This window comes from Geotrypetes seraphini, chromosome 3 (assembly GCF_902459505.1).
Source record: "Geotrypetes seraphini chromosome 3, aGeoSer1.1, whole genome shotgun sequence".
Taxonomy (NCBI): domain Eukaryota; kingdom Metazoa; phylum Chordata; class Amphibia; order Gymnophiona; family Dermophiidae; genus Geotrypetes; species Geotrypetes seraphini.
Window position 1 is genome coordinate 340278061 of NC_047086.1, and position 21687 is coordinate 340299747.

The window sequence follows — 21687 nt, forward strand, 5'->3', positions numbered from 1 at the left end:
AGCAAGATCGCGATGTCTGCGATCTTGCGCTGCTTCGTGCTGTCCTCCGCCGCGGTCCCGCCCCCTCCACTGATGTCAGAGGAGGGGGCGGGTCTGCGGCGGAGGACAGCACAAGCAGCTCAAGATCGCTGACATCGCGATCTTGCTGCAGGCTGCTTCCCTATTCTAAATGGTGCGGGGAGGCCAGAGGGGAAGAACCGGACGTCGGGGTGGGGCGGGCAGCAAGCCTTCAGGGGGAGATGCAGGCCTTAAAGGGGAGGGAGGCCTCAAGGGGGTACAGGCCTTCAGGGGGAGATGCAGGCCTTAAAGGGAGGGGACAAGCCTTCACGGGGGGAGACAGGCTTTCGGGGGGGACAGGCAGGCAGGCCTTTAAGGGGGGGAACAGGCCTACAAGGAGATGGGACAGGCCTTCAAGGGGGGGACAGGCCTACAAGGGGGTGGGACAGGCCTTCAAGGGGGGGACAGGCCTTCAGGGGTGAGATGCAGACCTTTAAGGGGGGGACAGGCCTTTGGGGGGGACGCTGGTGTAGAAGTACACAGAGGGAACGGGGTGTTCAAAGAGACGTGCATATGCCATATGTACAAATTATGGGGTAAAAAATTTATGTGCACAATGGAAGAGCGGGACTTGGGCGTGATTATATGTGATGATCTTACGGTGGCCAAACAGGTTGATAAGGTGACTGCGAAAGCTAGAAGCATGCTAGGTTGCAAAGGGAGAGGTATGGCCAGTAGGAAAAAGGAGGTATTGATGCCTCTGTATAAGACTCTGGTGAGACCTCATTTAGAATATTGTGTACAAATCTGGAGGCCGCACCTTTCAAAAAGATATAAAAATGATGGAGTCAGTCCAGAGGAAGAATACTAAAATGGTGTGTGGTCTTCGTGATAAGGTGTATGGGGACTGACTTAAAGATCTCAATCTGTATACTTTGGAGGAAAGGCGGGAGAGGGGAGATATGATAGAGACATTTAAATAACTATGTAATATAAATATGCATGAGTTGAGTCTCTTTCATTTGAAAGGAAACTCTTCAATGAGAGGGCATAGGATGAAGTTAAGAGGTGATAGACTCCGGAGTAACCTGAGGAAATACTTTTTTACGGAAAGGGTGGTAGATGCGTGGAACAGTCTCCCAGAAGAGGTGGTGGAGACAGAGACTGTGTTTGAATTCAAGAGGGCCTGGGATAGGCACGTGGGATCTCTCGGAGAGAGAAAGAGATAATGGTTACTGTGGATGGGCAGACTAGATGGGCCATTTGGCCTTTATCTGCCGTCATGTTTTTATGTTCCTATGTTTCTAGGAGGTACAATCGAACCATGGGGAAGACCTAACTCTGAATTAAAGGGTTTAGAATTTGTGTCCTGTATAATCACTGTATTTGTGCGAAACACCAAGTAAGAGGTAAACCATTCCAAAACAATCAAGTACAAGAGAATGGTCAATAATATCAAAAGCAGAAGATAAATCTAAAGAAATCATCAAAATATTCTTAAAGCGATCCAGCATTTTATGAATGTAGGTAGTAATACCTATCAGAGCTGTCTCTGAACAGTGATGATGATGAAAAGTTGTCTGATGTGAATGTAATGCATATGTTTTATCCACAAAATCTTGTAATTGTAGATGTACTGTAGCTTCCACAATCGTAGACATAAATGGAATATGAGCAATTGGTCAATAATTACTAGAGAATTTTTAAAAAAAATTTGGTCCCAGAAAGATCTGTTTCCTATGATTTGTCTGTCTGAAGGCTACTACATAGGACCACTGCGTGTATAAAAGGAAGAAGGGATGGGAGAGAACATTTAAGTTTCAAGTTTTTATTAAAATTTGATATATTGCCTACCCAAATCCTATGCGATGTACAAGAAGAATAGGATCCACTGGAGATTTACCGGTAGTTGTGCAGAGCTTTGAGATAGTTCAAGATAGTTGTTGTAAAGATGGAAGATTAAAATTGCCATAGTACTACTCAGATTATGAGTGTTAGAAAAATCTTGTAGATAAATTATGAGTGTTTGTAGAAATTGTCTTATTCTATTAATCTTAATTTGGTAAAAATCAGCAAGGTCTTGATGAGTTGGCAGACAATGAGTATGAGCTCTAGCCACATGAAATGTTGTTACTTCAATCTTATATAAGACTGTTAAATCATTACAGTGGTACCTTGGATTACGAGCATAATCCGTTCCAGGAGCATGCTCGTAATCCAAAATGCTCGTTTATCAAAGCGAGTTTCCCCATAGGAAATAATGGAAACTCGCTTTGATGCGTTCCCCCCCCCCCGAGAACCGGCATTGCTCCCCTCGAAGGCCCCCCCCTGCGATCCGGCACCCCCCTGCCTCGAACCGGCACCCCCCCGCCACGATCCAACCCCCCCCCCCCGCCACGATTGGGCAACCCCCCCCCCCCCCGCCGCTTCTTACCCTCATCTGGGCACTCTAGAAGATCGGACTCCTCGTTTGCTGGGCCTTGAGCATCTGAGCATGCTCAAGGCCTGCGAGTTCACGTTCACGTTCAGAATGTGAACTCGCAGGCCTTGAGCATGCTCAGATGCTCAAGGCCCAGCAGACGAGGGCCGATCTTCAAGAGTGCCCAGATGAGGGTAAGAAGCGGCGGGGGGAGTGCCCAATTGTGTCGGGGGGGGGGGCGGATCGTGTCAGGAGGGTCGGATTGTGGCGGGGGGGGTGCCCAATCGTGTCGGGGGGGGGGGGTCAGATCGTGGCGAGGGGGTGCCGGTTCGAGGCAGGGGGGGTGCCGGATTGCGGGGGGGTGCTCGTAAATCGAGCCATGCTCGGTTTCCGAGGCACCGATTTCGCAAATGTTTTGCTCGTCTTGCAAAACACTCGCAAACCGGTGCACTCGTAAACCGAGGTACTACTGTATTAGGTGCATTTTTAATTTTATTTGAATAGTAGAGCTTCTTAGCTGAAATGATAGCCTTTTGTAAACTGAGTTTGAAGATTATCTTCCAAGTGCAGTCCTGAGCATTACAGATGAATGGTACTGCACAGCCATACCAAAGATCTAGGTCTGCTCCCCATGCTTTGCCCAACTCTTAGGATTTTGTTAAGAAGTGTGGTGTTGCAATCCATTGGAATGATGCTCTGCGCATTTCTCTTAAATCTGCACCAGCCTGTCTCCAGAAGTACTGGGGAGAGTGAGGCACACTGGTTAAAAAGCTACAGCCTCAACACCCTGAGGTTGTGGATTCAAACCCATGCTGCTCCTTGTGACGCCGGGCAAGTCACTTAATCCCCCCATTGTCCCAGGTATATTAAATGGATTGTGAGCCCACTGGGACAGACAGGGAAAAATGCTTGAGTACCTGAATAAATTAATGTAAACCATTCTGAGCTCCCTTGGGAAAATGGAATAGAAAATTGAATAAATAAATAAGTACTGCTGGCACTATGCAAAGGCCATTTAGTCTCCTTCAATTCTTATAGTGAGATTCTCTAGCTGGTGTTAATTTGGGAACATAAGGCAGCAACAGAAGTGGAAAGTCAGTAGGTTTGCCAGGGGTGCTGAGAGGCATGTATTTCATATGGTTCAGGGGTAATCAAAACAGCCACTTGTTTCTTGGTCTTCTCCGTCAGTCTAGGGCATTTGACATCTCTTACATAATAAACTTCATTCACAGCAGTACGACAGCAAAGCAGGAGTGGAATCAAAATCTTGTAATTAAAGATGTTATTACAATCAATCTCGCATTTTCCTACTTGCTTGTCCAGCTTGCCAAGTCTGAATAACCAGCCCTACATCTTCCTTTACCTCCTCCCTAACACTAGCAGAAGCCTCCCTGAAACTAAAAGATTTATGTATGCAATTTCTTCTCCACCTTTGCAAAAAAAAAAAAAAAAATTGCCCAAGGTAGTACACTACAGACAGCAATTAATTTAGCAACAGCAGTGAAAATAGAACATAAAACATTTTATATAAATCAGACTAAAATAACCAACATAAAAACATCAAAATAAAACACATAAATATAATCATAATAAATGCAGAAAGCATTAATCCATCAGAAATTTAATAAAATAATTATCTCTAAAATTTAATGGCTGATCCAAATATTATTTAACATAAAACCAGTTGCTGTTTGTGAATTATTATTATTTTATTTCTTATATACCGCCAAAGCCGTAGTAGTTCGAGGCGGTTCACAATAAAGAAGGGCTGGACAATCAGCGAATAGTTACAATCAGTGAATACAGATACAACAAAAAATCAGTGAATACGGTTTACAACAGAGAAGGGCAGGCAATCAGTGAATAGTTAGTCAGCGAATACAGATATAATAAATATGCGTGTGCGGGGAACGGATAAAATATGAGGGACAAAAGTAAGGTGGGCAGGGCAAAGGGTAGGGAAAGAGAACTTGGGGAGCAGGGGAGGAAGAGAGGGCTAGGTTATAGTTCGGTTGAATAGGCTAGTTTTTAATAATTTCTTGAAGTTTAGGTAGGATGAGGAGTGCGAGATAATTCTGTTCAGCCAGTTATTTAGATGACCTGCTTGGAAGGCAAGTGTTCTGTTTAGGTGACTTTTGTATCGGCAGGCTTTTAGAGCTGGGTGGTTGAAGAGGTGGGCTCTGCGGGTGGGCCTGGAAGGGCAGTTTAAAGAGAAATGGGGAACCAGGTATAAGGGGGCCATACCAAGAATGGAATATCCATGCCTGGACACGTTTTCTAAATCTTAAAGAGCTTTTCTACCTGCTATAAGGGCCCCTGTAGAGCGTTTTAGAGTGGGCTGTCGAGGTAAATGCTCTTGACACTCATTGAATTCCTATGGCCCTGACAGAAAATCAAGGCAATAGCGGTAAACAGCACGTTCAAGTAGCTTGGATAAGAAAGGAAGGAGAGGAGTGGGATGATAGCTGGAAGAACAAATAGGGTCCAGTTTTTTGAGGAGAGGTGTAATTATGACATATTTGAAGGCCTCAGGGATAGTTGCAGTGGAAATGGATAAGATTGAGGATGTGACAGATGGAGGGGATGACAGTAGGAGGGATAGTGTAAAGTAGATGGGTGGGAATTGGATCAGAGGAACAGGTAGTAAGTTTGGAGGAGGAAAAAAATGTGCAGTTTTCTCCAGTGATTTCACAGAAGCCGAAGGAGGGTTGACAGAGTGGGCTGGGGGGGTAGATGTGGAGGTGGCTTGGTTGAGAACTCAAGGTTAATCTTGTGAACCTTGTCATAGAAGTACCCAGCCATAATCTGGGGGGGGGAAAGTTATGGAGGAGTTAGAGATAAGTTGTGAATTTCCTCATGTCTATCTCAATAGCAGTCTATGGACTTTTCCTTGAGAAACTTGTCCAAACCTTTTTTAAATCCAGATATGCTAATTGCTGAAACCACATTCTCTGGCATAATAAGGAAGGGCAAGGAGGCAGAGCATCCTGGGTGCCATCTTGGTGGGGGTGCTGGCATCTCTCTCCCAATACCTCTTCTAGTGTTCGCCAGCAGTGAGTAGGAACTCCTTAGTCCTTACCACTGCTCATCCTGAACCCAGCCATTTCTATGATGTCACTTCCTGTTCCAGAAACCAGGAAGTGATGTCAGAGGGCAGACTCAGCCAATGCAAACACTGGGTAGGAGACCCTGCTCACTACTGGTGAAAAAAGAAGACTTGAAGAAGGGGGGAGAAGCCAGGCCCCTAAGCCCCAGGGGCAAGCTTCCCTTGCTATACTGCTGTCCTCTGCAACAAGTTCCAGAGCTTACGGTAACTATTCGTTGAGTGAAAAAATATTTCCTCCTATTCATTTTAAAAGTATTAATATGTAACTTCATTGAGTGATTTCTAGTCTGTACTTTTTGAAATAGTAAAAAAATTGACTCACTTTTACTGATTCTACATCACTTAGGATTTTGTAAGCCTCTTTTAAACCCCCTCAGTTTCTCTTTTCCATCCTCTTTATAATTTTTGTCACCCTTCTTTGAATCTGTTCTAATTCCACTGTATCTTTCTTAAAATATTGTGACTAGAATTGCATGCAGTACTCAGTGAGGTTGCACCATGACTCTCTGAGTATATGTTTGGGAACATATTCAACATTGCACCATGTTAAAACTGAACAAGAAATTTTTAGCAGAGGCTCTTTTTTACTCATAAGGTCTTATCTTTACTGATTTCAGTTGGAGTTGAGTTTCCATCCTGCTGGTTAGAATCATATTCACTTTATCAAATGATTTTTGATGATTTCCAGTCCCAATATATTACATTACATTACATTACATCAGGGATTTCTATTCCGCCATTACCTTGCGGTTCAAGGCGGATTACAAAAGGTTAATTTAAAAAAGACATAATTACAATGATTAGCTAGAGAGGTAAGTTGTAGATCTTAAGAGCATTTAGAGGTCGTGTTGTTATTGCTGTTTCAGGAATTTCTTGAAAAGTGTGGTTTTTATTTCTTTTCTGAACGTCCTATAGTCTGGGGTGGTCATCAGAAGGTTGGAGATCTGGTTGTCCAGTCTTGCGGCTTGAGTGGCTAGGAGGCCGTCGTGTAGTTTTGTTCTTTTTACTTCTTTGATTGGGGGGGGTATGAATGGGGAGTGCGTTTTTCTGTGTCTGGTACTGGGTGCTTGGATGAGGCGATTGTTCAGGTATGATGGGCTGTCTCCGTGTAGGGTTTTAAATAATATGCAGTAGAATTTGAATTGGATTCTTTCTTGGATTGGGAGCCAGTGTGAGTTGATGAAGGCTTCAGTGATGTGGTCATGTTTTTTCAATGAGTAGATGAGTCTCAAAGCTGTATTTTGGATTGTTTGGAGTTGTCTTATCGTGGTTGCAGGACATGGAAGGAAGAGTATGTTACAGTAGTCCAATATACCTAGTATTAGGGATTGTACTATAAGTTGGAATTGTGTTCTTTCAAAGAATTTTCGGACTTGTCTTAGGTTTCTCATGATTGCGAATGATTTTTGAATTGTTTTATTTATTTGCGGTTGCATTGTGCAGCATCTGTCTATGGTCATGCCTAGTAGTTTTATGGTGGTTTGGATGGGATATTTGGTTGCGTTTATGTCTAGGATGGTTGTGGTTTGGATCTTGTCATTTTCTAGGAGGATGAATTTGGTTTTGTCTTGGTTGAGTTTAAGTTTTTGATTTTCCATCCAGGTTGTGACTGCTTCAAGTGTTTGGTGAAGTTTGTCTGTCATGGTAGGTTTAGAGTGATCGTATGGGACGAGGATGGTGATGTCATCCGCATAACTATAGGAGGTTATGCCTAGATTATCCAGATGCGTTCCTAGAGAAGCAGTGTAGAGATTGAAGAGGGTAGGGGATAGTGGAGATCCTTGTGGTACGCCGCAGGGGTTTGACCAGGATTCTGACTTTTCTTTGTTTGATTTTACACTGTAGGTTCTGAGTTTTAGGAATCCTTCAAACCAGGAGTATACTTTGTCTGAGATGCCTATTGCATCTAAGATCTGTAGAAGGATGTTGTGGTCTACTAGGTCGAATGCCGCCGATAGGTCCAGTTGTATGAGTAGCATTTTTTTTCCCTGTACTAAGTTGTTGTCTGACGGTATCCATAAGGGAGCCTAGTAGTGTCTCTGTGCTGAAGTTTGTTCTGAAGCCTGATTGCATGGGGTGGAGTAGGTTATGGTCCTCTATGTAATTGGTGAGGAGTTTGGCTACTAGGCCTTCTATAATTTTGACATATAGCGGAATTGAGGCTATAGGTCTAAAGTTAGATATTATCTGCATGCATGTGGAATTTAATTCCAGCTTCTCAAATTTCTTCCTAATGGTCTTGAACAGGATCAGAATAATTAAATATATTGGTAAATTCTGCTTTTATAGTTTTGTTCTGACCTGTAAAAAGGGATGTCAGCTCCAAAAGCTACCAAGAAATGTATTGTTACTTCAATAAGACCATATGACCTCTTTTATTTTTGTATGCTAACTGCCTGAAATGGTCATCAGTACTGAAATGAAAGGCTATACACTTAGGGCCCGATTCTGCATAGGAGGCCTGCTCTCAGCAGCTGCCTAAGTGGCTTTTGAGAATCGCACACGGGCATCCTATACAGAATCGTGTCTGTCCTAAAGTACATTTGCCTAACCCCGCCTAACAAGCTCAATTCTCTAACCGATGTCCAAGTCACAGGCACCGTTTAGAGAATTGCATTGCCGCTGAGCTGATTGCAGCAAGAGAATCTCCCTGCCACTATCAGCTGAGCGGCAGCGGCAGGGAATCAGCACAAGTAGGCCAGTAGGAGAGATGCCCACTCCCTCCTGCTGCCACCCCCAAACCCCCCCACACTGTTCACAGCAGGAGGAATGCCCAATCCCTCTTGCCGCAAACCCCGAAACAATCACTGGCAGGAGGGATGCCCGCTCCCTCCTGCCAGCACCCCCCCCCCCAACATCCCCAGCAGGAGGGATGCCCACTCCCTCCTGCCGGCACCCCCATGAACACATGATCCCCCCCACCCCCCAACACCCCCCTGTACATTTATAAACAAGGCTGGCGGGATGCCTACTCCCTCTGGCCAGCAGGCCTGCCTCTTCAGAAAGACAGGCCTTCCCCTTTGCACTCCTTGACTCTAACCTATCTCTTTCCAACCATATCTCTCAGGTGGTATCTTCCTCATTTTATTACCTGTGACAACTCCAAAAAATAAGGAACTACTTTTCAGAGTCTGACTTCACCCCACCACTCTATGCCTTAGTACTCTCTCACATGGATTACTGCAATGCCTATTCAACGGTCTCACTGCGAAGAACGTACAACGTCTCCAGCGTGTACAAAACACGGCAGACTTCTACAAAACCTCCATGCCCACGACCCTTAATCTAGTGTCGGTTCAATAGCTGCCCTTAGCCAAATGTTGTCTCTTCAAGGGCCTGATGTTCGAATCCTTGCACGACAAAGCTTTCTCCGTACGTGTCGAACAGGTCCCTCTGCTCCCAGGATGAAATATGCCTCAAAATGTCCCCTAGTTGTGCCGTTCAACTGCAAACTGCCACTGTTCCTACTCCCACTTCATACCGAGCCACTGGAATCAACTGCCCCCCGCAGATCAGATCTCTTGAAAGACTCCTCAAGTTTAGGAAAGCAATAAAAACATACCTTTTCACCAAACTCCCCTGCCCATGACCAATGGATTACAAAGAAATGTATATTGGTACTAGATCCCGTTATGTGTCATGTTAGGATAAAAACTTGTATTGAAAAATCTTCCACTGTAACTAACAAATTTAACCTGTAAACTGTACGTTATGTACAGTATATTGGTATTATATCCCTAGTGTGTGTCAAGTTAGGATAAAAACTTGTATAATATAGCAAATTGTAACCTGTAAATTAGATTTTATTTATTTAAAAAACTTAATATACCGCCTGGAGTCACAGCGGTTTCCAAATAAACATACATAAAGAAAAAAAAATACAAATCATTCTTCAAAATATTAACAAAACATATGAAAACAGATTTACAAATTCTTCAATAACATGTTTAAAACAATTTTAGGAAAGACAGATCAAAAGTATGCATCTACAAACATTTTGGTTTGCAACATCTTCTTAAAGCTGTAACGATCCACACAAAATCTCAATTGCCCAGTAAGCTTGTTCCAATATGATCCAGCAATGGAAAACATTTGGCGTTGAGTTGTCTCATATCTTACATTGTTAGCTGGCAGTGCTACCAATTTCAACTTCCCTTCAGACCGTAATGCCCTTGGGGGTTTATAAACCAAAATGGCACAGTTTGATAAACTAGCTGATGTACCAAAGACAACACTTTAAATTGAATTATTTGCTCAATTGGCAGCCAGTGCAAACTTTTCCAATGTTGGGGTTATATGGGCTACCCTTGTCACCCCACTAATTTTCTTTCCTAGCTACAGAATTCATAAGTACTTGCGGAACCTTCAAAACAAAAACAAGGCCTTGCAATAATTCAACCTAGTATATATCCAATTAGGATAAAAACTTATATCATAAACTTGTACTGTCATTATGGCAAAACTGTATGTCTGGGGGGGACTTTGTAAGTATTTTTAGATAAAACAAAAACCAGTCTGAAACCAATTTTAATTTATTCTGAAATCCTTATATAAATTATATGCCTTGAGTTAAGGTGGTTTAATGTTTGAATGCTTTGGCTCCCCTTGTGGCTCTCAATGCCAAACCTGAAAGCAGAAAACCAGGGAAGGCTGGCAGCTACAGTAAACCAGAACTATAGCTTCTGTTTGCATACTAGCTGTATTCAGCACTTTGAATTACATAATTTAACAACACATGAAATTTTAGCATCAGATCTGAATGAATGAATCCGAAAAGCTATATTCGAGGGAAATCGGCAGAGTAATGGCTTAACTGCATCTGATCGCCTTTGCTCTCACAGCAGGGAAACCTGCGCCCCTCCCCTGTCCTACCACCATCCGACGTGCAAGAAGGCAAAGGGACCGGGACGGCCCTCGCTCGGACAGCCTTAATCTTGCTGCTGTCCCGATGCAAAAGGGCGGGGATACCGTTGCCCCGCCTCCTGTGACAGGATAGAAAATGGATCGGCTGAGATGTTTCTTGCAGAGCAATGGGGAATAGAGGTCTTTATTATGGGAGACCACGCGGCCTAGTAACTTCGGGCCAGCCAGATCTAGCAGTTCATTTCGAGCGGCAGCATTAGGGCCGGAGAGCCACACTTGCTGCCGATCAGCGCTGATCATAGGCCTGGCAGCATCTTCTCTTCCCCTGCTAGCTGGGCATCAGGCGTTCTCCTGACTGAGCCTGAACACATCAGCATAGAGGCCGCCTGACCCACTACCTCTAGAGCTCTGGCCCCTTATAGCTTCCCAATTTCCCTCTCCCACCCTGTCATATTTGCTCCCTCTATTCCCAAGCATTTGTTTCCTCAGTCTCTTTCCTTCTCTCCATTGCTTGCCAGTCTCACACCTATCCAGACCTCCTCCCCCCCAATTACTTGCCACTAACTGCCCCCTCCCATTTACTACCAGTTTCATATCTGCCAGTCTCACACCTTGCTAGTTTCATAACTTACCTTCTCCTCCTTTACCTGCCAGATCATAGCTGCCCCTTCCTCTTCCATCATTACCTGCCAGTTTCACACTTGCCAGTTGCCCCTTCCTCCTCATTCTCCTCTCCCTAGCCAACTAGTCTCCCACCTGCTCTCTCCTTTTCTACCTTCCCGTCCACTTCACTGCCTCCCTCTCCTATCCCTCCCAGTATTTTTTTCTCAGTTGCCTGATAGTCTTATACCTGCCCCTTCCTTGCTTGCCAGTGTCATACCTGCCCTAATCCCCCCTCCCATATGCCTGCCAATCTTTCTCCCCTTTACCTGCCAGTGTTACACCTGCCCTTTCCCCCCTTCTCCCCTATCCCTCCTTCATTACCTGCCAGTCTCACACCTCTTAGTCACCTGCCCCTTATCTCCCCCCATTGTTTGCCAGTCTCACACCTTTGACCCTCCCTCGTTTCTCCCCCACTGCCTGCCAGTCTTACACCTGCCCCTTCCTCCCTTCTCCCTCCCTGCTTGTCCCCCCGTCCCTTCTCCATTACTTGCCAGTCTCAACCCTCCTAGTCTCCTGCCCCTTATCTCCCCCACAATTGTTTGCCAGTCTCACACCTGTGACCCGCCCCTCCCTCTTTTCTCCTCCTATTGCCCAGCCTCACACCTGGCATCCCCTCTCTCCCATGCCTGTGAGCCTCACCTGCCCCGCCTTCCCCTTCCTGCCAGTCTCAGCCGGGCTCACTCCTCCCCTCTTCCCTCCCCCCCCCCCCGGCAGCCCTGAACCTGCTCTCCCCTCCCCGCCAGTCTCCTCCTCCAGCGGCTAATCCACCGTCGCCTCCGTCACCGCTCGGCACTCTTCAACAAGATGGCGGGATCGCTGGTGGAGAGCGACGGGCCGGTGAGTGGCGCTGGCGGGGGCAATGCCCGGCTCCTGGGATGGGCGGAGGGGCTCCGGCGCGCGCCTCTTGCCCGCCGCTCCGGCGGCGCGAGCGCATTGTGCCCTCGGCAGAGGACCCGATGGGCTCGAGGCTGCAGCGAGGGTTAACCCGGGTCCCTCTGAGCCAGCCTCCCAGTGCAGAGCCGATCCGGAGCCTGGCCACGTTGCCTGCTCCTTCTCCTGAGCGGCGAAATCGTGTAACAGGTTCAAATGAATTAACATCATCAGGGGCTGTCTTTTTTTTTTTTCTTCTTCTTCTATAGAAAATAGATGGCGATCTTTTGAACAATTCTTTAGGATCTCCGGTCCAAGCAGAAGTGCTTTTCCCACGCCTGGTAAATTTACTTGTCATTTTCTGGCCTACAGCAATGAAGTTGTGATTTTTGTTCCTGGAATGTCAGACTCCATCTAATGATTATGCCCCTCTCTTTCAGACTGTTCCTTTTTGCGGTCGAATAAAAGGAGGGTTGAAGCCAGGGAAAAAGATCTTGGTGATGGGCATCGTGGACCTCAACCCTGAGAGGTAACTCGGTTTTTGGTTAATGCTCTTGCAGGGTTTCTGCATCTAACCTCCCTAGCTAAGGAGGAGCCCTGCCTAAATGTTCGGTTTCCCATGAAAAGAATTTGCAGGGACTGGTCAGAGCATTGCCTGTGTTGGGTTAGTTTTTTTTATTTTTTTTTTTAAGACATCTAAATATAGAGCACTAATTTCTCCTCCAGATCCCAAGAGGAATGTGGTTTTTAAATGGTTTGGGCCAGTTTTCCAAACATTAGACTCAGTGCAAAGAAAAAAAAAAAAAAAAGAACAGGAAGTATTTTTAAGGATAATTCCTTTTTTATTGATGGTGATGACTTTACAGTTCCTACTTCATGTATAGGAAACTAGATTTGTAAGCCAGAGATGCTTAACAAAGTTATTTTGTGTTCTTAAAAAAAAAAAAAAAAAAAAATTGGTGCCATGTGTATTACAGTTTTGACATCCGTCTAACTTGTGGGGAATCAGAAGATCCTCCTGCAGATGTGGCTATAGAACTGAAAGTTGTGTTTACAGAGAGGCAGTTCCTCAGGAACTCTTGTGTTTCCGGCGAATGGGGCGATGCAGAATCGGCTATTTCATACTTTCCATTTATCCCTGATCAACCATTTAGGGTAAGTGAGCTCTCGGAGCACATGCCAAAATTTACATTTGTCAGGCATTTGCCCTGCCTTTCACCACACTCTTCTCATTGTGTCCTGTCTGTCTATCTGTCTTGACTGGATTGTAGGCTTGTAACAGGTACCAGAGATTGTTCATTATGGGGATAATTTATGGTGATGAGCACTGAAGATGCACACTCAACAAGTAAATATTTAAAAATTGCTCAGGGGTATTTGTGCATAAACGCAGGATTCAGAAAACACAAGCCCGGATTCTCGAACTAGCACCAATATCAGCGGCCGCCGATCGCATGCATCAGCACCAGTTTCAGAATAGCGCCAACACAAATGATGGGCACCGGAAATCTAGGCCAGGGTTTTCCGGGCCTACATTTCCTGCACCTATCTTTGCGTGAATCGTGCCTATGTAGGTGCTTTAAGCCGCCTAACATCACTTCCGGCGTTGGCCATGCCTACTTTGGCATTCAGTGGCCTAAAGCACCTACATAAGTACATAAGAATAACCCTGTTGGCTCAGACCAATGGTCCATCTTCTAGCCCAATATCCCGTCTTCATGGAGGCCAATCCAAGTCACAAGCATCTGGTAAAAGCCCAAATAGTAGCATTCCATGCCACCGATCCAGGGCAAGCAGTGGCTTCTCCCATGTGTGTCTCAACAGCAGTTTATAAACTTTTCCTCCAGGATCTTGTCCAAATCTTTTTTTTTTTTTTTAAACCAGCTACATTAACTGCTCTTACCACAAAACTTTCTGGACATCTAGATATACTACATTAACCGGCTTGCCTTTATCCACATCTTTTTTGAGCTTTGGCGACCAGAATTGCACATGGTATTCGAGGTGCAGTTCTACCATAGAGTAACATATAGTAACATAGTAGGTGACGGCAAATAAAGACCCGAATGGTCCATCCAGTCTGCTCAACCTGATTCAATTTATTTATTTTTTTATATCTTTATTAATTTTAAAAAATAAAGAGAAAGTGCAATAGAATATACAAATAATAATATAAGAACATATCACCCCCTTTCCTCCCTCCCTGCATGTGTGTGAAACTCATTCTGAAATTAAATGCTTATACTATTGATCAGTTTTTACAAATGTCGCTAATGGACTCCAAGTCTTATTACATTTTTATAGTGTCCCAATTGTTCCAAGTTCATTCGCTCATATCTATAAAAATTGGCTCAGGGTTTCCCACCAAAAGATATGATTTAGTCTGTCCCAGTTTTTCCAATTTTTTGTAATTAGCTGCATAGCAACTCCTGTCATAACAAGAAGTAATCTATTCTTGCTTGCATTAATTGGACTCGTAGGTCTTAATAAAGTCCCAAATAACACTACGTCATAGGACAATGGAATCGATGATTCCAGTATATTATTAATATGTCCCCATATCCACTTCCAAAAATTGAGTATCAAGGGACAATAGAACAATAGATGATCCAGTGTCCCTATTTCAAGATGACAGTGCCAGCATCTATTAGACTTTGAACTATAACTTTTGCAAATGAACAGGAAACCTGATTCAATTTAAATTTTATTTCTTCTTAGCTATTTCTGGGCAAGAATCCAAAGCTCTGCCCGGTACTGTGCTTAGGTTCCAACTACTGAAGTCTCTGTCAAAGCTCACTCCAGCCCATCTACACCATCCCAGCCATCGAAGCCCTCCCCAGCCCACCCTCAACCAAACGGCCATATGCAGACACAGACCGTGCAAGTCTGACCAGTACTGGCCATTATAACATTTTCATCTTGGTTTTCCATTTCTTTCCTGATAATTCCTATCATGCTGTTTGCTTTCTTAGCTGCCGCTGCTGCACATTGAGCTGAGGGTTTCAACGTATCCTTAACAACGACACCTAGATCCTTTTCCTAGGCAGTGACTCCTAACACAGCACCTGCATAGGCGCAATTCCAGTGCCGATTTTCTGGGCACCAGTATGCGTCTGAAATCTCGGTTAAAAATGGCTACCAGTTACAGGCAAAGGGGCTCTTCCTTTCTGGCCAACATCTTGCAGGAGAGGCAGCGGTTGCACCATGCCACCCAAAGATGACAAGAAGAAGATGCAGGCAAGTCCGCCAAGAAGGACAAAGACCCCGTGAACAAATCCGGTGGAATAGCCAAAAAGAAGAAGTGGTCCAACGGAAAACTGAGGGACAAACTAAACAACCTGGTTCTCGTTGACAAAGCTACATATGACAAACTGTGTAAAGAAGTTCCAAACTAGAAGCTCATCACACCTGTTGTGGTCTAGGAGAGGCTGAAAATCAGAGGTTCTCTAGCCAGAGCTGCTCTTCAGGAGCTGCTTAACAAAGGGTTAATTAAACTAGTATCCAAGCACCAGGCCCAGGTGATTTACACAAGAAACACCAAAGGAGGAGATGCCCCTGCTAGAACAGAGGAAGCATAAAGAGGGTTTCTGCTGGCGTTCATGAGAATTTTTTTTGTAAACATGAGAAAATTTAAAAAAACAAAAATGGTAAAAATGGCTTCCAGCGCCTAGAAAATTGGTGCCGATTTGAGAATCCGGGCTATTGTGTCTACTTTTAGGTGATGTACACATAGGGGACAATTCTGTAAGCAGACACATAGAGGAATGTCACACAGTGGCTTAGTAGGGAGGAGGCGGGGGGGAGGACTCCGCTCCGGGTGCCGTGTTGGTGGGGGCGCCAGCTCCCCTCCTTCTCTCCGCCCCCCTGCCTCTTCCCCCTCCTCCCCTTGCCACATGCATGCCCCCTGCTTCTCTTACCCCGTACCTCTAGCTGTTCACCACTGCGAGGAACAACTTAAACGTGCTCCTCGTGACTGGGTCTTCTCTTCCGCTGACATCACTTTCAGGTGCCACACATAGGAAGAGCCAACGGGGGTCGCAAGGAGCATGTTGAAGTTCTTGCTGCTTGCGGCAGTGAACAACTAGAGGTAAAGGGGAAGTGAAGAGAAGGGGGGGTGCGTGCAGCAGAGGGGAGCGGGAGGAGGGGGGGCAGAGTCTAGGGAGATGTGCCACTGTCCCGGGCACCTCTTACCCTTGCTATGCCACTGATGTTACACTCAAAGTTATAAAGAGGAATAAACTATATAATCTTACTAGCAAAGCCTAAAAAAATATAGAGTTTAACCAGAAAACAGGCTAAGCACATTAGCAATTATATCAATAGAGACTGCACAAGTTTCAAATAGTGGAGAAAAAAAGACCTCAGATATCAGTACATAGATGAAAGCGCGCGGGACAATCGCGCACGGACAAAGGAACTCAGACAAATGCGCACAGGACGTCAGCGCGCCGGGTTAAAAGTTAAATTTAAAACGCTCCGAGGAGGTGTGTGGGGGTTACCCCCCCCCACTTTACTTAGAAGTTTTGGTGCTGCCGTTGGGGAGTTTGGGGGAAAACCCCCCCCATTATAAAGGAAAGTGTAATTTTTCCCTGCTTACATTTTCATAGGTAAGTGCACACATGCACATAAGGGCTACTATTTAATATATTTATGTGCACAAGGAGCATGTAAATGCGAGCATCTGGGTTATAGAATGTGTCCACACAACTGATATAGGAAGAGCTGACATCAAAGGATCAAAAAGTGACATTATGACGATAATAATAATTCATTGCTCATTCTACTCTCAGAGTGAGGTACAGGGTCCAAACTGGTTAATTGGTACATGTTTACAGGTTAATAAGTATAACGTCTATAATGGTTAATCATTTTAAAAAATCCATCAACCAATGGTGAGGTCAGACGTGAGCTGGATTCCACATCTGGAAGATAGTGTAAACCAGTGGTCTCAAACTCAAACCCTTTGCAGGGCCACATTTTGGATTTGTAGGTACTTGGAAGGCCTCAGAAAAAATAAGTTAGTCTTATTAAAGAAATGACAGTTTTGCATGAGGTAAAATTCTTTATAGTTTATAAATCTTTCCTTTTGGCTAAGTCTTAATAATAATATTGTAATTTATACCTAAAGAGACATATTATCAAGAAACTTTTATTTTACTTTTGTGATTATGATAAACATATCGAGGGCCTCAAAATAGTACCTGGCGGGCTGCATGTGGCCCCCGGGCCACGAGTTTGAGACCACTGGTGTAAACAGTTTGCTTGGTGAAGCCAGTGGAGTACTAACTCAGAGCCCCAATCTCAGGGAATTACCAAGGCGAGGGAGCTGTGGAGGTGCAGGACTACTACCACTATTAATTATTTCTAGAGCGCTACCAGATGTACGCAGCGCTGTGAAGAGTTACAAAGGAGGCAGTCCCTGCTCGAGTGAGCTTACAATCTAAACCAGTGTCTCGCAAACTTTGCGAGCCACTGCACCCTAAATTGGCGGCTCGAGGGCACCTGGAAGTGTGCGGACATCGATGTGATGATGTCACACGCATGCGTGACATTATCCTGTTGACATCTGCGCGTGTGCGGAAGCCCTCCAGACGGGGCCCTGAGCCGTCAGTGAGAGTGAAGAAAAAGAAGAAACGCGGAGAGGAGGAGAGACGCCAGGGAGGAAGAGAGGCACTGGCGGCGGCTGACTGCCAATAGGATGCGCCTTTCGCCGTGAGAGACATATCCTGTAGGCAGTCAGCTGGTGCTGGTGTCTCTCTTCCTCCCCGGCGTGTCACGGCACACCTGAAATCTTGTGCGGCACACAGTTTGTGATACACTGATCTAAATCAAACAGAAAGCCAGGGTAGTGGTTACAGTTGGAGGGGATGGTTAAACTGCTGGCTAGGGTGGTGAGCAGAGGGGAGTAGGGTTATGAGTTGAAAAAGGTGGGGTTTAAGCCTACTTTTGAATAAGGGAAGGACTCCAGGCTCTTTCATAATCTCTCATCCCATAATTACTAAACATCCTGTCAGATAGTTACTTTAAATTCTGGTGTTTGTGAGAGTTCAATTTTTGTTCAGCTGACTGATGGCCTAAAAAATGCCATATGCTTCTCCCAACAATAAATGAACCAACTTCTGCCCAGAAATTGAAAACTGTATTTATATTCTGAGTATTTTGGGCTCTTCACTTTTTATATATTTAATGAGCCTCAGCCCCACCACTCACCGCCTCAAAATCCTTTCATCGCGGCAAGATTAACATGGTATTCTTCTCATCGGCTCTTTATAGTAATTAATTTTTATTTCATTTTCAACTATTTTTAAAAGTGCATGCCACACTACAGATTAATTAGAGTTGCACTCAGCAACAATAAACAATGTTATATGGATGTAGCAACGTCAGAGGGAAGGCTTCCAGATGAGACAAGGGACGTGCAAGGTGCAATTAGTACTATTATGGGGGCAGGGTCTGGGGTGGACATTGGGTAGAGATGGGCGGGGTCTGGCCCACGACTTAGCCCAGTGTTCTTCAACCGCCGGTCCACGGACCGATGCCGGTCCATAGAATAATTTTTTTATTTCTGCCGGTCCATAGGTATAAAAAGGTTGAAAAACACTGTCCTAGCACTTACATCTAGAAACATCTTTGAAACAGTTTAAAGTGAATTTGAAAACTCATTTATTTTCCGTAGCTTTTAGTTAGCATTTGAGGGGGGTTTTGTTTGTGTGTGTATGTGTGTGTGTGTTTTAATTGTGGAGTTCCTTTCAAATTTTGACTTATTTTATTACTGTGCGTTGCTTAGATTTGGTTGTACCATGATTTAGCAATTTATGAAACTTTTAAAATAAGATAAAAATTTGTTTCCAGTAGCACTTCTTGTAGAGAAAAATGTTATGATATTTTGAAAAAAGTTAAAGGCTTTTTATTGAATAAAGCTTCTGTGGATTGTGTACTTTAATTGATTTAATTGATTATTGTATATTTGTGTATAGTTTAAGTTTGTTTCTTGTGTATGTTCTTGTATACACTGCACACAGTGGTCATCTATCAATTTTGCAATCTATGGTCTGTTGCTGCTCTAATGCCCATAGGGATTTAATGAGCATTGGAGCGTTTGCCACGTGGCAGCCACTATTGCAACTTTGTAAAGGGAGTGGCGATATGTTTTTAAAGTAATAAGTAAATATAAGACATAAAACAAATTAAAACCAGAAACAAACATACCGTACTTCATAATACAAACAAAAACACCAAAATACAAGATGATACATCTTAACAGTAGTAATAAATTGATACTGCATATTGTGTGAGCTAATGTGGGCCCATTTGTTTCGTATTAAAATAAAGTCCCCTGGCGTCCTTCTACCAAAGTACATTAAAGCACTTAGAGCTCCTTTTACAAAGCCGCAGCAGCAATTCTTCCATGGCAAATGCATCGAAGCCCATTGGAACTCAGTGGACTTTAGTGCATTTGCTATGGGAGAAGTTCTGCCACAGCTTCGTAAAAGGGGCCCTTAGCTTGCAAATTAGCGTGCACTCTTGGCACGCGAGTGGGTAACTTGTTACTACAATGGCTTGATAGAGCATGCTAATTTGCACATTAACCTCTAGATTCTGTAAATGGCACAGAAATTTACTTGTGCAAAATGACATACTATAATTGGGTTTTCATTGGCAACGGTTTGGATTTGCACGCGCATCTTGCAACACAATATTCCATAAAGATCTATGTGCAATTCAAAAGAGGGTGTGGGCAGAGTAGGGGCAGGGGCATTGTGACCGAATCCTAGGATTCTTCACCTAACTACACGCCAGGATTTACACCAGGTTTCAGTTGATGTAAATCCTCGTACCCCAAATTTGGTTCAGAAATCGGCTCTGTTCTATACAAGGCACGCAACTTGGAGCGCAGTTTCTAGGATGCATTCTGCACAAACATTTTTCAGTGTCAGTTCCTGAATATAGTCCCAAATGCATGCTGGTTTAGGGAGCAGGAATTGGTAGGGGTTATTGGTAGGGTTAAAGTAACTACCTGGGATTGGAGATTATGAAAGAACCTGGAGCAATTCTGGGAGATCCCTTCTCTTATTCAGAAGTAGGCTTAAAACCCACCTTTTTGAGACACCTTCAACTCATAACCCTACTCCCCTCTGCTCACCACCCTAGCCAGCAGAGAATGTCTGCACATGGTACTTACCACATACTTGTACAGTTCCTGTGGGAGTACTTATCGTCTCCTCAAGAGGAGATGCTAATTATATCTGTGCAGTAACGTGCATTTCAGTGCAGTAATTGCAGGGGACATGCTGCATACATCCCAAACAATTACCGTACAGCCTTTGCATTTACAGTGCTTTCATTTTTGCTGTTAAAGCGAGACAAACACAAAAACTTTCTGTATTTTAGTAAATGGGCTCCATAGTTATTTACAATTTAATTTTTATGTTTGCCACTTTCAGTTATCCTTTACAAGAGCTCATTGAATGATTTAATGTTGCAAATACATATCATATCAAATTTATTTAAATTTTGGTAGTGGTCTTATTGTTTTATTTTTCTACAGGTCGAAATACTTTGTGAGCACCTACGGTTTCGAGTATTTGTGGATGGACGTCAGCTTTTTGATTTCTACCATCGTATACAAACATTAGCGGCAATCGATACAATAAAAATTAATGGAGACCTGCAGCTTACTAAGCTCGGTTGACCTTGCTCTATCTCCAGGAAATGTGATTCAGGTGCCATTGCTTACTTAGAGGAGGAAGAACAGCTGGGTCTGTACATGCTACGGTACTTTTCTCTTTTCTAAGACTAAACATGAATTGAACTTTGATTTTAACGAAGAACACTCGATAAAAGGGCAGGTCAAGTCATTTTTCTTCAAAACAAAATGGTGGGCTAAAAAAAATGGCTACCATTGGAATCATTTCTATTGCTGTACAATCGATTTCCAAGACGCAGAAGTTCTGGAAGTGCTATAATCAACTTCTGAACAAATAAGACACTTGTGTGCAGCCATTATTTCAGCACCAAGATGGCTTAGGATGGCACACAAAGGGCCTGCTTCACAAAGGACATCTGTGCAAAAGTTTCATTGAATACGGCCCATAATCTATATTTTAGTCAGGGTATTTGCATAGGACGTAGGTTGTCAAAGTTTTTGCACAATGTATTCTTCTTGCAACTTTTAAAGCTTAATAGTTTATTTATTTATATTCATTGTATGGATTTTTAGAGCAACAAGCAATGTTATTGAAGTTACAATCTGTAAGAATTTTGAATGTATAAAATGTCTTGGGTTGTATGGGTAAAGTAGACCGCTTCGTCTTGAAGTATATCCTTTCTTCCTGAATAGTTAAGTAATTCTCTATGTAGTCAGGATTTTCTTTGTACCAAGAATTGATTCTTGTTCATAAAATGTTCATTTGGTGCTTTGTGTTAATTATTTTTAAATGATGATGCACAAGTGTGGACATGAGGCTGCCATTTTTTTTAATTTGTTAAGGATGTAGGCCCAATGTTTCAATACAAAAATATATTCTTGAAAAATAAAAGTCTAGAAAAATACAATTTGTTTTGGTTTGCCCTCCCCATCATGCCTCACTTTCCAAATGTTTATAGTTCATACTGATTGGCATATACCTCCCTTTACTAAACCACGATAAAGGTTTTAGCACAGGGAGCTGCACTGAATGCTCTGCGCTGCTTCTGATGCTCATAGAGATCCTATGAGTGTCAGGAACTGCGCAGAGCTTTCAGCACGGCTCCCTGCACTAATAACCGC

The 21687-nt window shown here is 43.8% G+C and overlaps 1 protein-coding gene and 1 pseudogene across 1 annotated transcript; both read left to right on the forward strand.

Moving 5' to 3' along the window:
• The first annotated feature begins 11446 nt into the window (after positions 1–11446).
• Positions 11447–21470, forward strand: LGALSL (galectin like). The gene is made up of 5 exons (XM_033939839.1): positions 11447–11885; positions 12188–12259; positions 12359–12447; positions 12896–13073; positions 20467–21470. Exons 1-5 carry the CDS (start codon positions 11853–11855, stop codon positions 20608–20610), a joined length of 516 nt encoding a protein of 171 aa, XP_033795730.1. The 5' UTR covers positions 11447–11852; the 3' UTR covers positions 20611–21470.
• Positions 15123–15641, forward strand: LOC117358208 (annotated as a pseudogene).
• Positions 21471–21687: the final 217 nt, after the last annotated feature.

Excerpts from the sequence above, each read along its gene's own strand:
- LGALSL (XM_033939839.1), top strand. The coding sequence starts at position 11,853 with ATGGCGGGATCGCTGGTGGAGAGCGACGGGCCG. Across the intron at positions 11,886-12,187 it reads TGGTGGAGAGCGACGGGCCG|AAAATAGATGGCGATCTTTT; the intron begins GTGAGTGGCGCT and ends CTTCTTCTATAG. Across the intron at positions 13,074-20,466 it reads TCCCTGATCAACCATTTAGG|GTCGAAATACTTTGTGAGCA; the intron begins GTAAGTGAGCTC and ends ATTTTTCTACAG.